Source organism: Myodes glareolus, chromosome X (genome assembly GCF_982192425.1).
Source record: "Myodes glareolus chromosome X, mMyoGla1.1, whole genome shotgun sequence".
Lineage (NCBI taxonomy): Eukaryota > Metazoa > Chordata > Mammalia > Rodentia > Cricetidae > Myodes > Myodes glareolus.
The window spans coordinates 2,366,983-2,385,053 of record NC_142053.1 but is presented as its reverse complement, the minus strand read 5'-3'; the positions used below and the strand labels follow the sequence as shown (position 1 = coordinate 2,385,053).

The following is an 18,071-nucleotide window of genomic DNA, read 5'->3' as shown; positions in this document are numbered from 1 at the left end:
AGCCTATGTAAAAGAGCAAAATTGCAGACTGGGAAGATGGTTCTGTGGGTGAAGCACTTGCTCTGGAAGTATGAGGACCTGAGTTCAAATCCTCGGAACTCATATTAAATGCCTGGCATAGCTGCATGTGCCTATAATCCCATTGCAGAATGGGCAGAGACATGTAGATCCCAGTGCTCAATGGCCAGTCAGCCTAGCCAAAATAGTGAGCTTCTGGATCAGAAAGAGGCCTATTCTGAAGGCTATCAGATAGACAATGACAGAGGAAGACAACACACAAAATCCTGCTCTGACTGCCTGAACGGTCATACACATGCACACACAAACATACACCTACACATATACACACTGTTCTATAGCAGTTTCATCTCGCTTGAAACTCCATCTTGGAAGGAAACTTGTTAGTTAAGACTCAGGAAGTTCTAAAAGGAGGCTCTTCCTTAAGACTTAGGAAGTAAACAACTCAGGAGTCTCAAGAAGTCCCTGAAACTGACTATATTTACAAGACCCCTCCATTTCTGAGGTTACATGTGCACACACACATAAGAAATTGAACCCCAGTGGCTCACGCATTTAATCCCAGCACTTGGGAGGCAGAGACAGGCAGATCTCTGTGAGTTCGAGGCCAGTCTGATCTACAAGAGCTAGTTCCAGAACAGGCTCCAAAGCTACAGAGAAGCCCTGTCTCAAAAAAACCAAAAGAAGAAGGAGAAGGAGGAGGAGGAGGAGGAAGAGGAGGAAGAGGAGGAGGGGAGGGGAGGGAGGGAGAGAGAGAGAGAGAGAGAGAGAGAGAGGGAGAGAGAGAGAGAGAGAGAGAAATTGGACCCTAAACTCAAGTGGCATACAAAAATCAGCTCAAAATAAATCAAAGACCTGAATGCAGAAATTAAACTCCTGTTGTGGGATGCCGGCCTCAGCATGGTATGGCATTATCATCTTGAAATTAGAGCAGCTGTGATAACAGGCAAGAGAGCCTTAAAATTGGACCCCCTAACATTCTCTCTTGGAAGTAGAGATCTGGCTCATAACGTCCATGAGGTTCCACCCTTCCCCAAAGATATATAAGGGTTCACAATTTCTAAAAGAGGAAGAGTTCTTTCTGTAGCTGCTGGCGAGTTATCCAGATTCCTTGTACGTAACTCCTCAACTATGCTCCTGTACGTAACGCCTCACCTATATTCCTGTAAGTAACACCAATTAACCTTACTAGTCCCATTGGTGGAATAATTTCCTTGGTCTGTTGGTGCCTTATTTGGAGTGAATATATGTTTATCTGTATCTCCTCAAAATGTTAATACAACCACTTAAAAGAAAATATTAGCATCAATTTTGTTAATCAGTATTAAACAATAGTTCTTCACAATATTATGTAATTATGACCTCCAACTTAAAATATTGTCTCCTGGAGAGAGGAGGGAAGCTCAAGTAATTTACCAGGTTCAGGAAAATAAGGAAATTTCTAAGGCTCTGAGAGCTCAAAAATTTACAAGATTCTTTCCCCAAGGTTGAGAAAGCAGTAAACAACTGTAGGCTGAGCTGCCAGCAAATTGTTCAGGAAGCTCCAGGGATGTAGCTTTCATGAGTCATCATCCATGCTGGGATGTGCTTTGCAGAGATACAGCTGTCTTTGAGTCACCCATGCTCCTGTAAGTAACCCTTCACCTGTGCTCCTGTAAGTAGCACCGGGAAACTCGGAGGCTCATTGAGCCACAGTTGGGTGGAATCATTTCTTTGGTCTGTCATCAGTGCCTCATCTGAGGTGAACACACATTTGTTCATATCTCCCCAGGAAAAGTCACAAAACATACACCACAAGCACAGGAAACCAAAGAAAACTGTTGGAGTTTATCGCAAGTTTCAAACGTCTGTGAATAAACAAGTAAAAAGACAGCACACAGAGTGGGAGAAAAGACAACTTGCATATCTGATAATGAGCTACTAATAGAAAATAAAAAGAACTCATTAACAAAAAGACAAATGACTCAAAAAATGAACAATTAGAGAATCAGAAATCTAAGGGTAGCTAGGTAGGATTAGCTTCATAACAAGCCCTGGTCAGTTTGTCCAACATAAGTCCCTGTCTCAAACACACACACACACACACACACACACACACACACACACACACACACACACAATGTGAAAAAGATGTATAACATCATTGATCGGCAGAGGAATGCAAATCAAAGGTATGAAGTACCCTTGAGTGACTCTAAAAGAAAATCACAGGCAATAGCAAATGTGAGCAATAAGGTGGAAAATGGGAGCACTTATGCTATGTAAAATGGTATTGTCTGCTTTGGAAAACATCCTGCTATTTCCTGCAAACATGGAATTTCCATATGTCTTGGCATTTCCTTTTCTAAGTCTATATTCAAGACAGTTGAACCAGTTAGGGTAGTGCATGCCTATAATCCCAGTTCTGGGGAGGCTGAGGCACCAGGTAGTGAGTTCCAGGCCAGCCTGGAGACCTTATCACAAAAAAGCATGGATAATGGAAAATATGTTTACCAAAAATCTTCCACACAAATGTTCATAGCAGCATCATTCACAATATGTAAAATGAAAAAACAACCCAAACATCTATTAATGGCTAAACAGAGTTTATCCATTAATAATAATGAAGTCTCATACACACTGCAATAAAACATTATGCAGAGGCTAAGCAGCCAGACATTGAAGCCCATAGATGGCATGACTATGCTTCTTTGAAATTCTGGAATAAAGCAAATTCACAAAAGCAGGAAGTAATTTAGTGGTGGGCAGGGACTAGGGAGGACTGCTAATGGGTACAGGGTTTTCTTTTGCAGTGATGAAAATGTTCTGAAGTTACACAGTGGTGATGGCTGTGAAACTCATTGAACTGTACACGATACTAGGACTGAGAATGGAGCAGTGTCTCATGAATCCCACAGTGGCCTTGAAATTGCTATGTAGTCCAGAAAAACTTTAAACTCCTGATCTTCTGCCTCCACCTACTGAGAGCTGGGATACAGATCTATGCCATCATGCCCTTACACTTTAAAGAGTGAAGTTTGTGCTGTGTGAATTTTGTCCTCATATATGTTGTGTACTATATACATGCCTGGTGCCCTTGGAGGTCAGAAGAGGGTGTTGGAGTTACTGATGGGTGCTGGGAACTGAGCCTGTGTCTTCGGCAAGGGCAGCAAGTTTTCTGAACTGCTAGGCAATCTCTCCAGGCCAGTGAAAAAATTTTAACCTTGGGGGGAAAGTAATTTTTTAAAACCAGTAAGAAAATAATAACAAAAAATAGTAGTTGCCATATTAATGTTGACAAAGAGGATTTTAAGGCAAAGGCAATCTTAGTACTACATTTTAATAAAGTATTGGACCAACCTGAAATGTGGAACTGAAAAGTACATAAAGCAGCAAACCAAAGGACTACAAAGATATTCTGGAGAGATGGCTAAGTGGTTAAGAGCACTGGCTGCTCTTCCAGAGAACCCAGGTTCAATTCTTATGGTAATCAACAATTGCCTGTAACTCTAGCAAAGAGAATCTGGCAAAAAGCACTTAGCCTTTGCTTAGAGGATCATTCAAGGCATCTTACCCCTGGGGACAGTGAAGGAGGAGACCTGAGGATGAGGTTTTAATTTTGATCAAAATGGCCAGATAGAGTTGAAAATATTGAAAACTATGGCTCTGCTTGTGAAAGCCCCAGCCATGAAGTCTGACAACCTGAGTCTGATCGCCAGAACACATAAAGTGCTCACCTGGTGTTAAGGATGGAGACCCGAGGCCTGGCTAAAGCTAGGCTTAGGTAGAGGATGTGGTTGCAACATATCCTTTGGATATACGCCTGACAGGAAGGAACTTGTGGCTATGTTGATAACTCAGTCACTGTCTGTCCAAAGGACCTTCATCCCTAGCTCTTTCCTGGGTTTTTGGCCACACCCTTGACTTATTCATGGCCCACTCCTGCCCTTCCCGACAGCCTACATTCACTGAGTCCAACTTCAGCTAAACGTTCTTTGTGTCACGTGCCTTGTTCTTCTGTGAACCCAGAAGTGCCTATCTCCAAGTTACTATTTCTACTCTAAACTCTAGAGGGATCTTTGTAGGGCCCAAATCTTATTCTCCACCCCTACCACCATGGGAAGATTTCCTGGCTTCTATTTAACAGGACATTAAAGTAAGTCATAGAGAATGCTAACAAGTACACAAAATCCTTTAAAGACAAGACTGAAATCTAGCCTGGTATTCTCTCTCCTTGAGGACACTGATAAGAGGGGGCTGGAGAGAACTCTCCCTTTTTTCAATTACCCAGTCCTTATGACCCAAGCAAGCCCCTCCTTCACATGAAAGCAGACAGGATAATTCAGGGTGAAAGAACAGTTTTCAGATTCTCCCTCTGTCACAGGCTGTGTTTCCTTGGCTCAGTTAGCATCTCTATGTTTCAGTTTCCACACATTAATGATGAGGGTGATGGTCACCTCATTCCCAGGTGAGCTTTAAGTAACTATACATTAAGCTTTTCCAAAGCCTGGTCTAAGGTAAGTGCCCAATAAAGAGTCATTGTCAGCTTCCTTTTTAATACAAGAGAGAAGCCTTCCATAAATATTAGCTATAAAGTTAGATACATATTTGCTACAAGAACAGTGAAGAGTAAGTTGCTCTTTCTCTACTTTTGGATCCCTCAGGCATCTTGAACTTACTGTATCCAAAAGTGATCTTATTACCTCTCCCACCAAGCATTCCCAGTTGAATCTTTCTCCAGATCTGTTGCCAGAGCCACCCACTCAAGTCCTAAAGCGTTCCTATCACAGGCTGGGGTTGAGTTTCAGTTTGTAGAGTGCTGCCTAGCATGTGCTAAACCCTGGGCTGGCTGTCCAACAGCACATCACACACCTGCAACTCCAACACTCAGCAAGTGCAAGTCCATCTATGGCCACATAGCAAGTTTGAGACCAGCTGGGTCTACTACATCAGACTGAGTCTCAAAATAACAACAAAACACGCTCCTGTCTGTCCCTGAAAGACTGGGCCCCGCTCCTGATTCACAGCACCTGACTTTTATAGGCATCTCAAGTCCAGCTCTCACCCCAAACTGAACAAGATTGCCGCTTGTGGAGAATACATCAGGAGCACCATTGACCACAGGCTGTCCCCTTCCAGGTTTTGGTGTGGCTCCTTCCTCTGTTGACCAGTCTTAGTGCCTGAGCCTGCAATGACGGACGTCTTAGAGCCCCTACTTTCCAGTAATAGGCAGAGAAGACAGGGAGTCCCTCTGCCAGGTGACCCAAAGCTCTGCTCTCACAAACTGCCTTCCTCCAAGGGGAAGATCTGAGAATGAAAAACATGCTGCCTCTGTATAAGCCAGGGGTACCCTGGTATTCCACTCCAGTATGATCAGGATGGACCTCTCGCCCCAGTTCAGATTTATCTAGGGCAGGATTTAGGAGGCTGGTGGCCAATGAATGGATTTGCGTCACTGCCCCAGGTACTGAAGGAATAGTCTAAACATGTGTCTGTGGCATCCCCTGCTGGTGGTGACAACGTATTGCACCCTATGCAAGGCCATTGCGTCAAGGGGGCAGATGTGACCTTGCCCTATGCCTAGACAGGAAGAGCACCCACTCAGTGATGCTCTGATGCTCATGCTCAGAGCTCCCAGAGTAGCTAGGAGAATACTTTTCCTGTAAAAGTCATGATGGTCATCCTCATCAAAACACCCACTTTGCCCACCAAAATCCTCCCCTTGCAGTGGCAAGGTTGGTTCAATCAATTCTTCATCAACAAAATAAGAATGGATAGGTATCGTGAGTGACTGAGGGGAAAGGTGAGAAGCAGGGGCAGTCTGACCAAAAGAGGCTCCAGGACAGGTCACTGGAGGTGAGTGAACCAAGCTGCTGAGACCCATTTATGGTACCAGATGTCCAAGGTTTCCCTCCAGTGACCCCATGGGGTGAAACAACAGGACACTGGGCAAGCATGTTCAGGATATCTGGTCCAAAGCCTGAAGCACAAAATAGCCTGGGGTGACCATCAAGCTGCTCACTTGCTTCCAGACCTCCTGGCTCCCATCCCAAAACTTAGGCCAGCACTGTATTAGACCTCAGTATCTCCCTTTGGATCCCGAAATTTGATGAGACTTCTCATACACACATCCCAGTCAGGCTCTGTCATCCAGCTCACATACTGGGAGTTGGAGCAGAGAAAGAGGAAGCAGAGCCTCCTCCAAACTCTGGCTGGCTGAGGCCTTCTCCTGACTGTCCCAACAAGGCAGGCTTCTGGAGCCCTGAGCGTGGTGGTTAAGTGGGACTGGAGCCACTAGAACCAGTGGACAGCCCACAGCTGTCACCAGAAGCAGCCCTGTAGAGGAAAGTACCCCAAACTCCAGTCACCTTCCCCACAGGCTCAAGTCCTTTCCAGCTCTGGGCATCTATTCAGCCCTAAGGATCTGGAGTTGCTGCTGCTGGTGGTGAATTATGTCTCCTGCCATCGCCCCCTGCTGGCAGCCCAGTAGACCTTGCTGGCATCCATTTTCTATCAAACTAGGGACAAACAGGCAGCCTATTACTGGCAGCACCCTGGGGGACAGAATCAGAAAGTCCTTGAACAATCCAGGGTGCCTGTGCCACAATCCTAGCAAGAAGAGGTTCTGGAGGCGAAGACAAGGCCCAGTGCATATCCACTGGCGGTGAACTTGCTTCCATCAAGTCCTTCCATGAGGTGACCCGCAGGCCCGTACTAGCCCAGACTCAGTTCAGCACCAAGGCATTGCTCTGTTTGTCTTTATTGGTTGGGAGGAGAGGGAACTGAACAGCTACAACACAAGCAGGGCCACCCAGTCAGCAAAGCACAGAACAGCCATGCGATGCATGTGTGCGTGCAAGGTGCAGGAAGGATAGCCCCGAAATTCACTTGCAAACACCTCCTCAGTGTCCAAAAAGTGTGACGGCAACATGGGGAAGACAGCCTCCACCATAGGTAAGGGTAGGGACTGGGAGGGATACACTGGGGAAGCCCCCTAGCCCAGTGCCATGCACCACACCCACAGTCTCAAACTTTCCAGCAGAGAGGCCAGCTCGGGAGACAAGGGGCAGGGAAGGAGACCAAAAGGGCCGGAGGAAAGAAAAGCTGGGAGTCAGTCCACTTGGTCTTCTTTGACATCCACCTTGGATAGAGGAGAGAAAAAGGAAGCAGAGGAAAACAGGTTCAAAAGGCGCCAGCCTTCCTGGATCCTTCCTAGCATCTTACTCAAGCCTTGGCTTTCCTGAGACTCCAGAGGTCATGCCCCTATCCCTAGCATAAAGTGTCTGCTATAACGTTCTGCCCAGCTTCTCCTTCTCTGACACTCTCTGACCTTGATCTGCAGATCCCACTTAGTTCACTGCCATCCTCTAAATTCCCTAAGAACTCAGTTCTCAGAGAGCACTGGGCATACACACCTGCTTGTCACCACTTGGGGGACTGGCTAGTCCCAAGGCCTGGGTGGCTGTGACAGGTCCTACCCTGCCGGGAGACCTCCTCACCCTCTGGGCTCTGCCCCAGCTTACGGATGTGGTGTAGGAACGATGTGGCATTGAATGCTCGCTGTGGGAAGAGAGTGGGGTCAGGCCAAGCTGGGTCCAGCAGCAAGATCAATTCCAAAACCAGCATCAAGACATCAGTGGCCACACCCTGAAACAGGAGCATTGTAATCTCTCTCTCCTTGCTCACCTTCCAATGGGTCCGGGCAAAATTCTTCTGAATCTGTTCACTGACAGAACCCAGGATGTCTTTGTCCAAGGCTGCATCCCCAGAGATCCTAGAGAAAGGTTGAGAGTTGACACAAGTGTCGTTCCTGTCCCTGTACCACCTGCCAGGCATCCCACTCACCAAAGATGCTGTAAGGCCTGTTGGCAGGTGAACCTCTTCTGGGGATCACGCTCCAGCAGGTGCCTGATGAAGTCTTTGGCTGGAGCAGGGGGCAAAGTCAGTCTTCCCTGTCCCTGGTGCCCTTCGTCACTCCCCAGTACAAAGCCAGTCTTACACTCACCTGATTCTGAGATGTCATCCCAAAAGGGAGAATCAAACTCGTAGCTGGCCCTCAAAATCTGGCTGAAGAGTTCAGGGTCGCTCTCGTCGTAGAAGGGGGGGTACCCACACAGCCTGGCACCCACAGATGAATCACCCAGATGTCCACCCCTCCCCAACCCAGCAGGGGCAGGCATGTAGGAGTTGAGCCGTCCCAGCGGTCACTCACAGGATGTAGGAGATGACACCCAGGGCCCACACATCTACGGCCTTCCCGTAGGGTTTCTGCTCCAGGAGCTCTGGGGCTGGCAGCCAGAGGCAGACAGACAGACAGACATGTCTGCACAGGCACGCACACATGTCATGCCCTTGAGGGCAACACCTGGTGTACTTATTCAGCCCCAGGCAGCAGGTGTCCTAGGTTCTGGAGCTTTGGCATCCCCAGGGTCACCAGCTCCCTCCCCACAACAGTAAGCACTTCCCTCTTACCCACATAGCCTGGGGTCCCACAGGCTGTGCCTAGCATGTTGCCAGCTTGTATTTTGGACAGGCCAAAGTCAGAGACCATGATCTTGGAGTCCTCAAAGGGTGTGGCATAGAGGAGGTTTTCAGGCTGTTGACACATGGAGTCAAGGAAAGGATGTGAGTCCCAGAATGGTATAGGCATTGGAATAGGGTGGGCCTCAGCACCCTTAATTTCCCCAGACCCAGACTGAAGTGTATTTTGGAAAAAAGACACTCAGGGCCAGAAGGGGGTGGGGCCCAGCCAGGCACCTTGAGGTCCCGGTGCACAATGCCCAGGCTATGAAGGTAGGAGACAGCCCCGAGGACCTGCCCTACAAGGTGGCTGGCATCCTTCTCTGTGTAGGAGCCCCGCTCCATGATGCGGTCAAACAGTTCACCACCGGTCACCCTGGGGACAGGAGGAAGAGGCAAGAGGTCAGCTGACCCAGGCATGGATCCTGGCATTGCACCCCTTCTGCCCAACCCCCCAAGCAGCACTCCTCACAGCTCCATGGCCAAGTAGAGGTGAGAAGGGCTCTCATGAACGTCTTCTAGAGCCACAATGTTGGGGTGGCTGATCCTGCAACAGAGAGAAAAAGGCTCCTTGTGGAGCACTGCATCCCCTTCATCTGGAAGAGCTCTGCCCTGAGCCCTCCCCTCTTCTCTTCCTTCTTCTGGACTCCCATTCCCTACCAATCCCTGCCCCCACTAGCCAAGGTCTTCCTAGAACACACACTTCTGGAGGCCATTTATAAAGCACAGATGGATAGGGCACCTCTAATGTCGCCATGGAGACGTGCAGACTCAAAGGGGAAGAGACAGGTACGGCCCCCCTGCAGACTCAACCAGGCCTGGTAAGTCCAGAGGGACTCAGGCTGTGGTCACAGATATCCCCAACCCAAGGGTCAGGCAAGCGCACCTGCGGAGTACTGCAATCTCATTCTCCACCAGGGCCTCCTTGCCCCGAAGGGCTTTCTTGGGGATGCACTTGAGGGCCACAAGATGAGCAGAGCCCCTTTCCTGGGCCAGCATCACCTCGGAGAAGGCACCCCTGCCATAGAGCCAGATGGTGGGAGGCAAGAAGGGAGGGGAAAGGTGCCAGTGAGGAGAAAGAGCAGAAATGGAGGATTCAGGCCATACCACCCACCCTAACACACACCCACAAGTGTGCACACACACATCCCCACACCACCTCCCACACATTCACACACATTGCCACATTCACCAGCATTTACATACCAGTGCCCACACAGACGACATACCTCACAGTTCACCCCCATGTTCACACTCATACCACACTCACCACTCATATGCTCCCTCACACATTCGCTCACATGTGCACAGGCCTCACATTCGGAAGCGGTCATTCCCACAGCCCGGCATGTACACTCACGAGCCCAGCTTCTCCCGGATCTCATAGACACTGCTGATGTCCTCCGTCTGTTTCTTGAGCAGCAGCATGTCTGGAGTGGGGGGGGGGGGATGGAGATGGAGCAAGGCCCTTGGAAATGCGTAGCTCCCTTGCCCACCAAGCCAGATGTCTCCCAACTCAGGATGGAGTCACCCCACTCCCCAGTCCAAGTATACCTTTCCCCTCCCCCACAGTCAGAATCACACTCCCACTGAGACAGGCCACTGCATGTGGGCCTCCCACCCAGGTATGCTGCTGTCAGCCTGTGCTTCCCCACTCTAACATCCAGAGCACACGTAGTGTTAGCCAACAACACTACGACACCCCTTTCTGCCTCCACTTATTGAGCCAGCACTGCCGGCTATTTTCCAGAAGGCTTCATACACTCCCATCCTGGCTTATCCAGGCCCACCTCCACCCCTAAGGCCTGTGCCCCTCCCCCACCAGACCTGCCACCGTGGCACAGTTCAAGCATACACCACCTAGGCCACCAACCCTCTCGAATGCACCTGAGACCCTGCTCGCAGCCACCTGTCACAACCGCAGCCACCCAACCTTTGACTGGCCCCTTGGCGCCTCGAAGTCGGGGGTGGGGGTGGGGGACTCCGCAACCTCGGCCGCCTGCGTCCAGAGCTGCGTGTACCGCGCGAGTGCGGGCAGGGGGCGCGCTGGGCGTGACAGGTGTGCGGGAGTAGAGGGAGCTGCGGAGCTAAGGCGGCCGTTGGCCTGGACCCTGTATGCCCTGGCCCGCCCGTCCCGCTAGCCCGCTTGCCCCCAGCCCAGAGCTGCTGGCAGGTGCTGCAGACCTGCAGGTGACGCCACCGCAATGTCGCCTAGCGCAGTAGCTGTGGCGCCGAGCCCCCCGCCCGCGTCCCTCCGGCCCCGCCCCCTTCGCGCGCGCCCCCGCGAACCCTGGGCAGTCGAGCACGCGGTGGCCATGGCCACAGCACTGCAGAGCTCCTTGTAAGGCAATTCCTGGGCTCTGGCCACCACTATCTGGCTCCTTAGTTATGCTTGTTGACTACTAAATGTTCCAGTGCCCCGTAGCCCCCGCTAGGTGGCCCCAGGACCTTTGCACCACCGGTGACTTCATCCTGAAGTGTTGCATACATGAACCTGGCTGTCTGCCTTCCCTGAACTGTTCTAATGTGCTGTCCACAAAGAGATTGTCTAAACCATTTGCTATATAGCAGTCTCTTTTCCTAGTACCTACTGGCCATTGTAACCTTGACATAAACACAGTGGTGACCTGGCCTAAGTGTCCACTAGCTGGGCTTTCTCTGCTCCCACCTTTACCTCCTGCTCCTCCTCTTTTGCACCACAGCATTCCCTTTGCTGAGGTCACATAGCTCCAGGAGGCACATATGCCACTCCTTGGCAGACTAGGAGTATCTGCAGCGTCTGATGACTGTCGTCCCCTCTTCAACCTCCTCTGAACCTGCCCCCTGGCCTTTGCATGCACTACCCCTCTTTTCCCGAATGTCTGCTCAGTTCAGCCCTCCCTCCAATAATTAGTTTGGTGTGCTACCTCCTCAGACAGGCCTCCCTTGCCTGTTCTTGCCAGTTCTCTAGTTCATGGTCTGTCCCCTCTTCAAAACATCTGCTCCTGCAAACCACCTTGTCTTCTGCCCCAAAGCGAGTGACCCAGACCAGGGGAGGCACTTGGGAAACAGCACTTTCTGCTGATGGGGGTGCTGATAATCTTATGGGGACCCAAAGAAAATTTGGGATTATGGTCAAGTCCTGACTGGAGTATTCTGTGAGGCTGGATCATCTCAGCCAGCAGCCTTGAAGCTGTTCTGGAGGTAGGAAACTGCAACATAGGGGTTCTGAAACATTGGGTCACCTGAGCCATCCATTTCCATTGGAGATTTTTCAGGGAGTCTTCCCACACACCACATAACTGGCCAAGAAGTAAGATGTAAGGTAACAAATCACAAGCCTCGTGGTAAAATATAAAATAATAGAAATGGATTAATTTAAGATGTAAGAGCTAGCTGGGTGGTGGCCGCACATGCCGTTAATCCCAGCACTTGGGAGGCAGAGGCAGGCGGATCTCTGTGAATTCGAGGCCAGCCAGGTCTACAAGAACTAGTTCCAGGACAGGCCCCAAAGCTACAGAGAGAAACCCCGTCTCAAAAAATCAAAACAAAACAAAACCAAAAAAGGTAAAAGCTAGATAGGAATATGTCTAAGTTGTTGGCCAAACAGTGTTATAATTAATATAGTTTTTGTAATTACTCAGGTCTGGGTGGCTGGAAAACAAAAGTGCAGGCTCCGTTTACACAAACATGGAGACTTAATTCTTCCTCATAAAAGCCTGGCCTTAGCTTGGCTTATTTCTAGCCAGCTTTCCTTACCTTAACTCATCCCCAGCTACCTTTTGCCTCTGGACTTTTTCCTTTTCTCACTTCTGTATATCTTACTTTCACTTTTTTTTTCTTTTTTGGTTTTTCGAGACAGGGTTTCTCTGTAGCTTTGGAGCCTGTCCTGGAACTAGCTCTTGTAGACCAGGCTGACCTCAAACTCACAGAGATCCACCTGCTTCTGCCTCCCGAGTGTTGGGATTGAAGGTGTGAGCCACCATCACTCGGCTTTACTTTCACGCTTACTCTGTGGCTGGCCACTTGAGTCCACCTCTCCTTGTTCTTGCTCTTCTTTTTTCCTCCAGATTTCTCCTTCCATTTATTCTCTCCACCTGTCAACCCTGCCTATCCTTCCCTGACAAGCTATTGGCTGTTCAGTTCTTTTTTTTTTCTCAAAGTTTATTAAAATACAAAAGTCTCCATTTCCACCCCTCCTCCCAACACCCTCCCACTCCCCCCACTCCCTCTCTTCCTCCCTCTCCATCCCCAAGAGCAGTCAGGGTCTCCCGCCCTGTGGGTAGTTCAAGTTCCTCCCCCCTCCCTCCAGGTCCAGGAAGGTGAGCATCCAAACAGACTGGATCCCAGAAATCCAGTATACGCAGAGAAAACAAGTCCCAGTGTCATTGTCAATGGCTTTTCAGAAAGACTCCGGGCCAGCCACATTCAGAGAATCCGGCCTCATTCAGAGAATCTGGTTGGATCACGTGCTCGCTCAGTCCCAGTCAACTGGCCTTGGTGAACTCTCATTAGATCAGTCCCCTTGTGTCAGTGGGTGATCGCACCCCTCGCGGTCCTGATTTCCTTTTTCATGTTCTTCCTCCTTCTGCTCCTCATTTGGACCTTGGGGGACTCCGTCCGGTGCTCCAAAGTGGGTCTCCGTCTGTATCGCCATCCATCGTCGGATGAAGGTTCCCTCTGATCTTGCCTTCCTTACTCACGTTCTCTTTCCTTCTGCTTCTCGTTTGGACCTAGGGAGTAAGTCCAGTGTTCCAATGTGGGTCTCCGTCTCCATCTCCATTCATCGCCAGATGAAGGATCTATGGTGATAAGCAAAATATTCATCAGTATGGTTATGGGCCAAGGCCAGTTCAGGCACCCTCTCCTCTGTCCAGAGAACAATCTGGGGATCTCTCCTTGGACCTGGGATCCCATTTATAATCAAGTCTCTTGTAAACCCTAAACTGACTCCCTTAGTTGAGATATATTCTTCCCTGATCCCATAGATCCCATATCTATCCTTCCTTCCTCCCCCTCTCCCAGTCCCCTGAGCATTCCCCATTCCTCCCCTGCTCCCTTCTCTCTAACCCTCTCCCCTTCCAACAACCCTCCTACCCCCCCCCCATGCACCCGAGGTTACCTGGGACTCTTGTCTATTTCCAATCTCCAGGAGGAAAACTACCTGAATTTTCTTCAGGTTCACCCTCCTATCCAGCTTCTCTAGGATCACGAATAATAGGCTCAAAGACCTTTAATTATGGCTAGAATCCATTTATGAGTGAATACATACCATATTCCTCTTTTTGTTTTAGACAGGCAAAGAATCACAGCTTCACAGAGCTAAACAAATGCAGCATAAAAGAATGTAACACATTTTTGCAACATTAAAGCAAATGTTCCACAGTATAAAGAAATGTAACACATCTTAAAATAATAACATCCACAACAGATGATTAAGGCAGAGAATCATGAAAATCAAAAAAGTATATGGTGGGGTCTCTTGGCGGGATGTTCAGGCAGTCCCCTGGTCCCCCACTGCCCCTGCCTGGGCTCCCAGGCCAGGCCTCGCTTCTGCAAGCCATGCCTGGGACTCTGAGACCATCTAACAGCACTTTGGTGGATGAGTTGGAGTTGTCATTCGAGGTTTGCTTCGCTTCCCTTCTGAGTCACGATTATGTCAATGGAACTGATCAGGAAGACATTTGAAATGGTGTTGTTCAGTGTATCCAGAAGTTTTTGGACATTGCAAGACAAATAGAATGTTTTATCTTACAAAAAAGATTGCAGGCTGGAGAGGTGGCTAAGAGGTTAAGAGCACTGGCTACTCTTCCAGAGGTCCTGAGTTCAATTACCAGGAACCACATGGTGGCTCACAACCATCTGTAATGAGATCTAGTGCCCCCTTCTGGCCTGCAAACATACATGCAGGCAGAACATTATATACATAATAAATAAATCTTTTCTTTAAAAAAAGGTTGCAGTTGTCTGTCCAGAAACCAGATCAAGTTATCAAAGAGGATGTCTCAGAACTAAGGAGTGAACTGCAGCAGAAAGACGCGCTGGTCCAGAAGCACTTGACAAAGCTGAGGCATTAGCAGCAGGTGCTGGAGGACATCAATGTGCAGCACAAGAAGCCAGCTGAGAGCCCCAGGGCTCCTTGGCATACCTGGAGCAGGCATCTGCCAATATTCCTGAGAGTACTCTGCCTGGGATGCAGCCGTGTAGTCTTGCCTGATATCTTCCTGTATAGACATGGCCTATTGGAAGAATTCCTTTGATGATGTGTGGGCGGTAGTTTATGTTCCTGACAATTTTTATGATTTCTTTATTAGGTAGGATTTAAACATAGCCTAGGCTGACCTTGAACCTATGAGTCCCTTTCCTCAGCTTTGCTAGTTCTCTAAATTTCTGGACTTCTTTATAAAATACCTGAAGCTTTGATAAAACAAGTAAAGTTGTTTTTTTCAAATTCTTTAGGAAAGTTTAGAATGTAAGAATGATCACTCACATTCTTATTTGACCTTTGCCATTTCTTTTGACAACATTTTGTCATTTTGTACCTTCATCTCTTTGATTTTTTTTTTAGTTGTGAATTTGGTAAAACCTGAAGGAAAAGATTTTTTTAAGATTTATTTATTTATTAAGTATACAGTGGTCTGCCTGCCTGTATGCTTGCAGGCCAGAAGAGGACGCTAGATCTCATTATAAATGGTTATAAACCACCATGTGGTTGCTGAGAACTGAACTCAGAACCTTTGGAAGAGCAGGCAGTGCTCTTAACCACTGAACCATCTCTCCAGCCCAAAGAAAAGATTTTTTAATAGTTTGAGAAGCCAGGGGATATAGAATTTGGTGTCAGCCTTAAGAACCACCCGTGGTAATAGATGCAGAGCTATAAATCTGCTGTTACAAAACTTTGAACTACCTCACAAGGAAACTGACTCAACAATGCCATTCTTCCAGAATGGCACAGGCTGAGCACACTTTGCAAGTGGCTCAGAAAGGTTAAAATATGCTGCTGGTGTAGTATTAGAGAAGGATGCTTACCTTCATGTTCCGTTGTTATCTGGGGTAAGCTACATTTTCTGGCTCCTTTTCCACTGTCTTGAAGGCACGCACAGCAGGAGCATGTGCTGAGTGCTCTCAGACTGTGAGTGCTGGTCACTGGAAGAAATGGGGTCACAGGAAGAAGGCACAGGTGAGGTCTGAGGGCCAAAGCCTGGCTTGGATTGTCTCTAAGTTTTATGTGCTTGTTATTTATTTTTTTCAAAGCAGAGTACCCCTCTTTACCCAAAACAAATATTCCCTACCTCTTGAACAATCAGTGCATCTCCAGCTTGGTTTTGGTCTTATCCATTTTGGTGTCTGGAACCTTGAGTACCCAGTCACAAGCATTGATGTCCACTCCTTGCCTAGTCTGGGCACAGCCATATAGTCTGTGAAGCTTCTGAATCCCCTTCACTGCATTCCAAGGTATAGCTTTTCTTTTTAAATTCTATCAACTTTCTTAACTTCTCCATATGCATGCTGAATTGTGGCTGTCTCTGTGTTACTTGCCCTGTAGTATGCCTGTGAAAATTAGGCGTTTCCTTGCTAACTCAAGATCTTCCTATTTCCATGTGTGTGCTTGGTTGTATGATGTCTAGCTCATGGACCAATGAGAGTCAGTTTGAGGCCGCCACATCCCCTTAATAGAATGTACAAGTTAAACAGCATTTAAAAATGTAGGCTGGGCGTGGTGGTATGTTTTAATCTAGCATTTGGGGGATTGAGGGAAGAAGGGCCACACTTTAATGCCATCTTCAGGTACATAGCAAGTTTGAGACTGTTGTAGGCTCCATGAAATCCTGTCTCACAAACCCCTGATGAAAACAAAAACAGAAAAACCACCCACTTTATGAAGCACTTACCGGCAGCTTTACATTTTATGGATTTCTTGGCTAAAACCGAAATAAACTGATTACATTTTGGTCGGTTTTTCAATAATAAAGGTGTTGGTGAAAGTAAAAAAGTAAAATGATTGCTATTTTGCAAATATTATATTTCACAAACGTATCACATTGTTTCTGAGCAACTGTTCACATTAGAGACTGTTCACATTGAGCAAGATAAGAAGGCCCAGAGTCTACCGGAGAACAGCAGTTGCCAATTGGAGGAGGCCTATTTCCTGTTCTGGGGATGGGCTGAGTATCTGCACATGATGTGATTTTGTTTCTTTGAGGATTGGATTTTTCGTTGTTGTTGTTGTTGTTGTTTGAGGTATGCTGGCTAGCTTTACATCATCTTTACAAAAGCTAGAGTCGTCTGAAAGGAAGGAACCTCCTTTGAGAAAATACTTTTATAAAATCCTGCTACAGGGCATTTTCTTAACTAGTGGGTGGTGCTATCTCTAGGCTGGTTGTCCTGGGTTCTATTAGAAAGTAGGCTGAGCAAACCACAGGGAAGAAACCCAGCAGCAACATTCCTCCATGTCACTGCATCAGCTCCTGCCTTCCTTCAATGAAAATATAAGCTGAAATAAAGTCTTTTCTCCACAGGTTACTATGGTCATGGTGTTTTATCACAGCAATAGCAACTCTAATTAGGACTTGATACCAGGATACTGGGGTGTTGCTGTGACAGAGCTGACCATGTTGTTTTGGAGAGGATTGTGGAAGGACTTTAGAACTTTGGGCTAGAAAAGGCATTATAGTTGTGTATCCCCAGTCCTCTTCTTATGCAGTGCTGGGGCTGGGACCCAGGGCTTTGTTTATGTTAGGCTAGAACTCTGCTAACTAGGTTCCATTCTCAGAACTCTTAAAGCAATTTGGATGTGTCCACCTTCATGTGAAAAATCACATGCAGGTACAAGAGGCCTGTAGTCCTGACTACCTGGGAGACTGAAGAGAATCAGGATTTCAAGGGCAGCCTGAGCAACATGCTGAAACCTCCATCTACAAAAATGATGTCACAAGCTGGGTTTAATGATGCATTCCTGAAACACTTGGTAAGTGTAGGCTAGAGTTCCAGGTCAACCTCAGTCAAACGACACCTATAAAAAAGTGGCATCCGGGGGCTGGATAGATGGCTCAGTGGGTTAAGAGTACTGGTAGTTCTTCCAGAGGACCTGTGTTCAATTCCTAGCACCCACATGGCAGCTCACAACTGTCTGTAGCTCTAGTTCCAGGGGATCTGATACTTTCATACCAATGCACATAAAATAAAGTTAAATAAATTATTAAAAAATGTCATCCTAGGTTTTTGTTTGTGTAGTGAGGGGCTGCGGGCAGGCCTGCTTTTCGCCTCACCCAGCTCCCGCACGGCTAGCTTAGTCCCAGAAATAACAACACACAAATTGTATTCATTTAAGCACTGCCTGGCCCATTATCTCTTTAGTTACTGACTAACTCTCATATCTTGATATTAACCCATTTCTAATAATCTCGTGGTAGTACCACGAGGTGTGGCTTACCAGGAAAGATTCAGCATGTCTGACCTGGTGGCTGGCTCCATGGCTTCTGGCTCACAGCCCTCTTCCCAGCATTTTGTTCTATTTACTCCGCCTACCTAATTTTCTGTCCTATCAAGGGGCCAAGGCAGTCTCTTTATTGACC

At 47.9% G+C, this 18,071-nt stretch overlaps 1 protein-coding gene across 5 annotated transcripts; it reads right to left on the bottom strand.

Annotated features, from left to right (window-relative positions):
• Positions 1-6,741: 6,741 nt before the first annotated feature.
• Positions 6,742-10,905, bottom strand: Pnck (pregnancy up-regulated nonubiquitous CaM kinase). Of its 5 annotated transcripts, none has more exons than XM_048457719.3 (12): positions 10,807-10,905; positions 9,878-9,947; positions 9,404-9,535; positions 8,990-9,064; positions 8,755-8,893; positions 8,470-8,593; positions 8,210-8,285; positions 8,003-8,115; positions 7,843-7,921; positions 7,684-7,771; positions 7,413-7,557; positions 6,742-7,138 (listed from the first exon to the last, which is right to left on the bottom strand). In XM_048457719.3, the coding sequence occupies exons 1-11, from the start codon at positions 10,832-10,834 to the stop codon at positions 7,420-7,422; spliced, it is 1,062 nt and encodes a 353-aa protein (XP_048313676.1). In that variant the 5' UTR covers positions 10,835-10,905; the 3' UTR covers positions 6,742-7,138; positions 7,413-7,419. The 5 variants fall into 5 exon arrangements, with proteins under 5 accessions (XP_048313676.1, XP_048313677.1, XP_085540475.1 ...); XM_048457720.3 differs by lacking the exon at positions 10,807-10,905 and adding an exon at positions 10,702-10,768; XM_085684349.2 differs by lacking the exon at positions 10,807-10,905 and adding an exon at positions 10,405-10,594.
• Positions 10,906-18,071: the final 7,166 nt, after the last annotated feature.

What these genes read in the sequence shown, in the direction of transcription:
- Pnck (XM_048457719.3), bottom strand. Translation starts at nt 10,834, where the DNA reads ATGGCCACCGCGTGCTCGACTGCCCAGG. An exon ending in TGGGACCCCAGGCTATGTGG is followed by an intron (nt 8,286 to 8,469) that starts GTAAGAGGGAAG and finishes TCTGGCTGCCAG; the next exon opens with CCCCAGAGCTCCTGGAGCAG. An exon ending in CAGGCCTTACAGCATCTTTG is followed by an intron (nt 7,772 to 7,842) that starts GTGAGTGGGATG and finishes ACCTTTCTCTAG; the next exon opens with GATCTCTGGGGATGCAGCCT.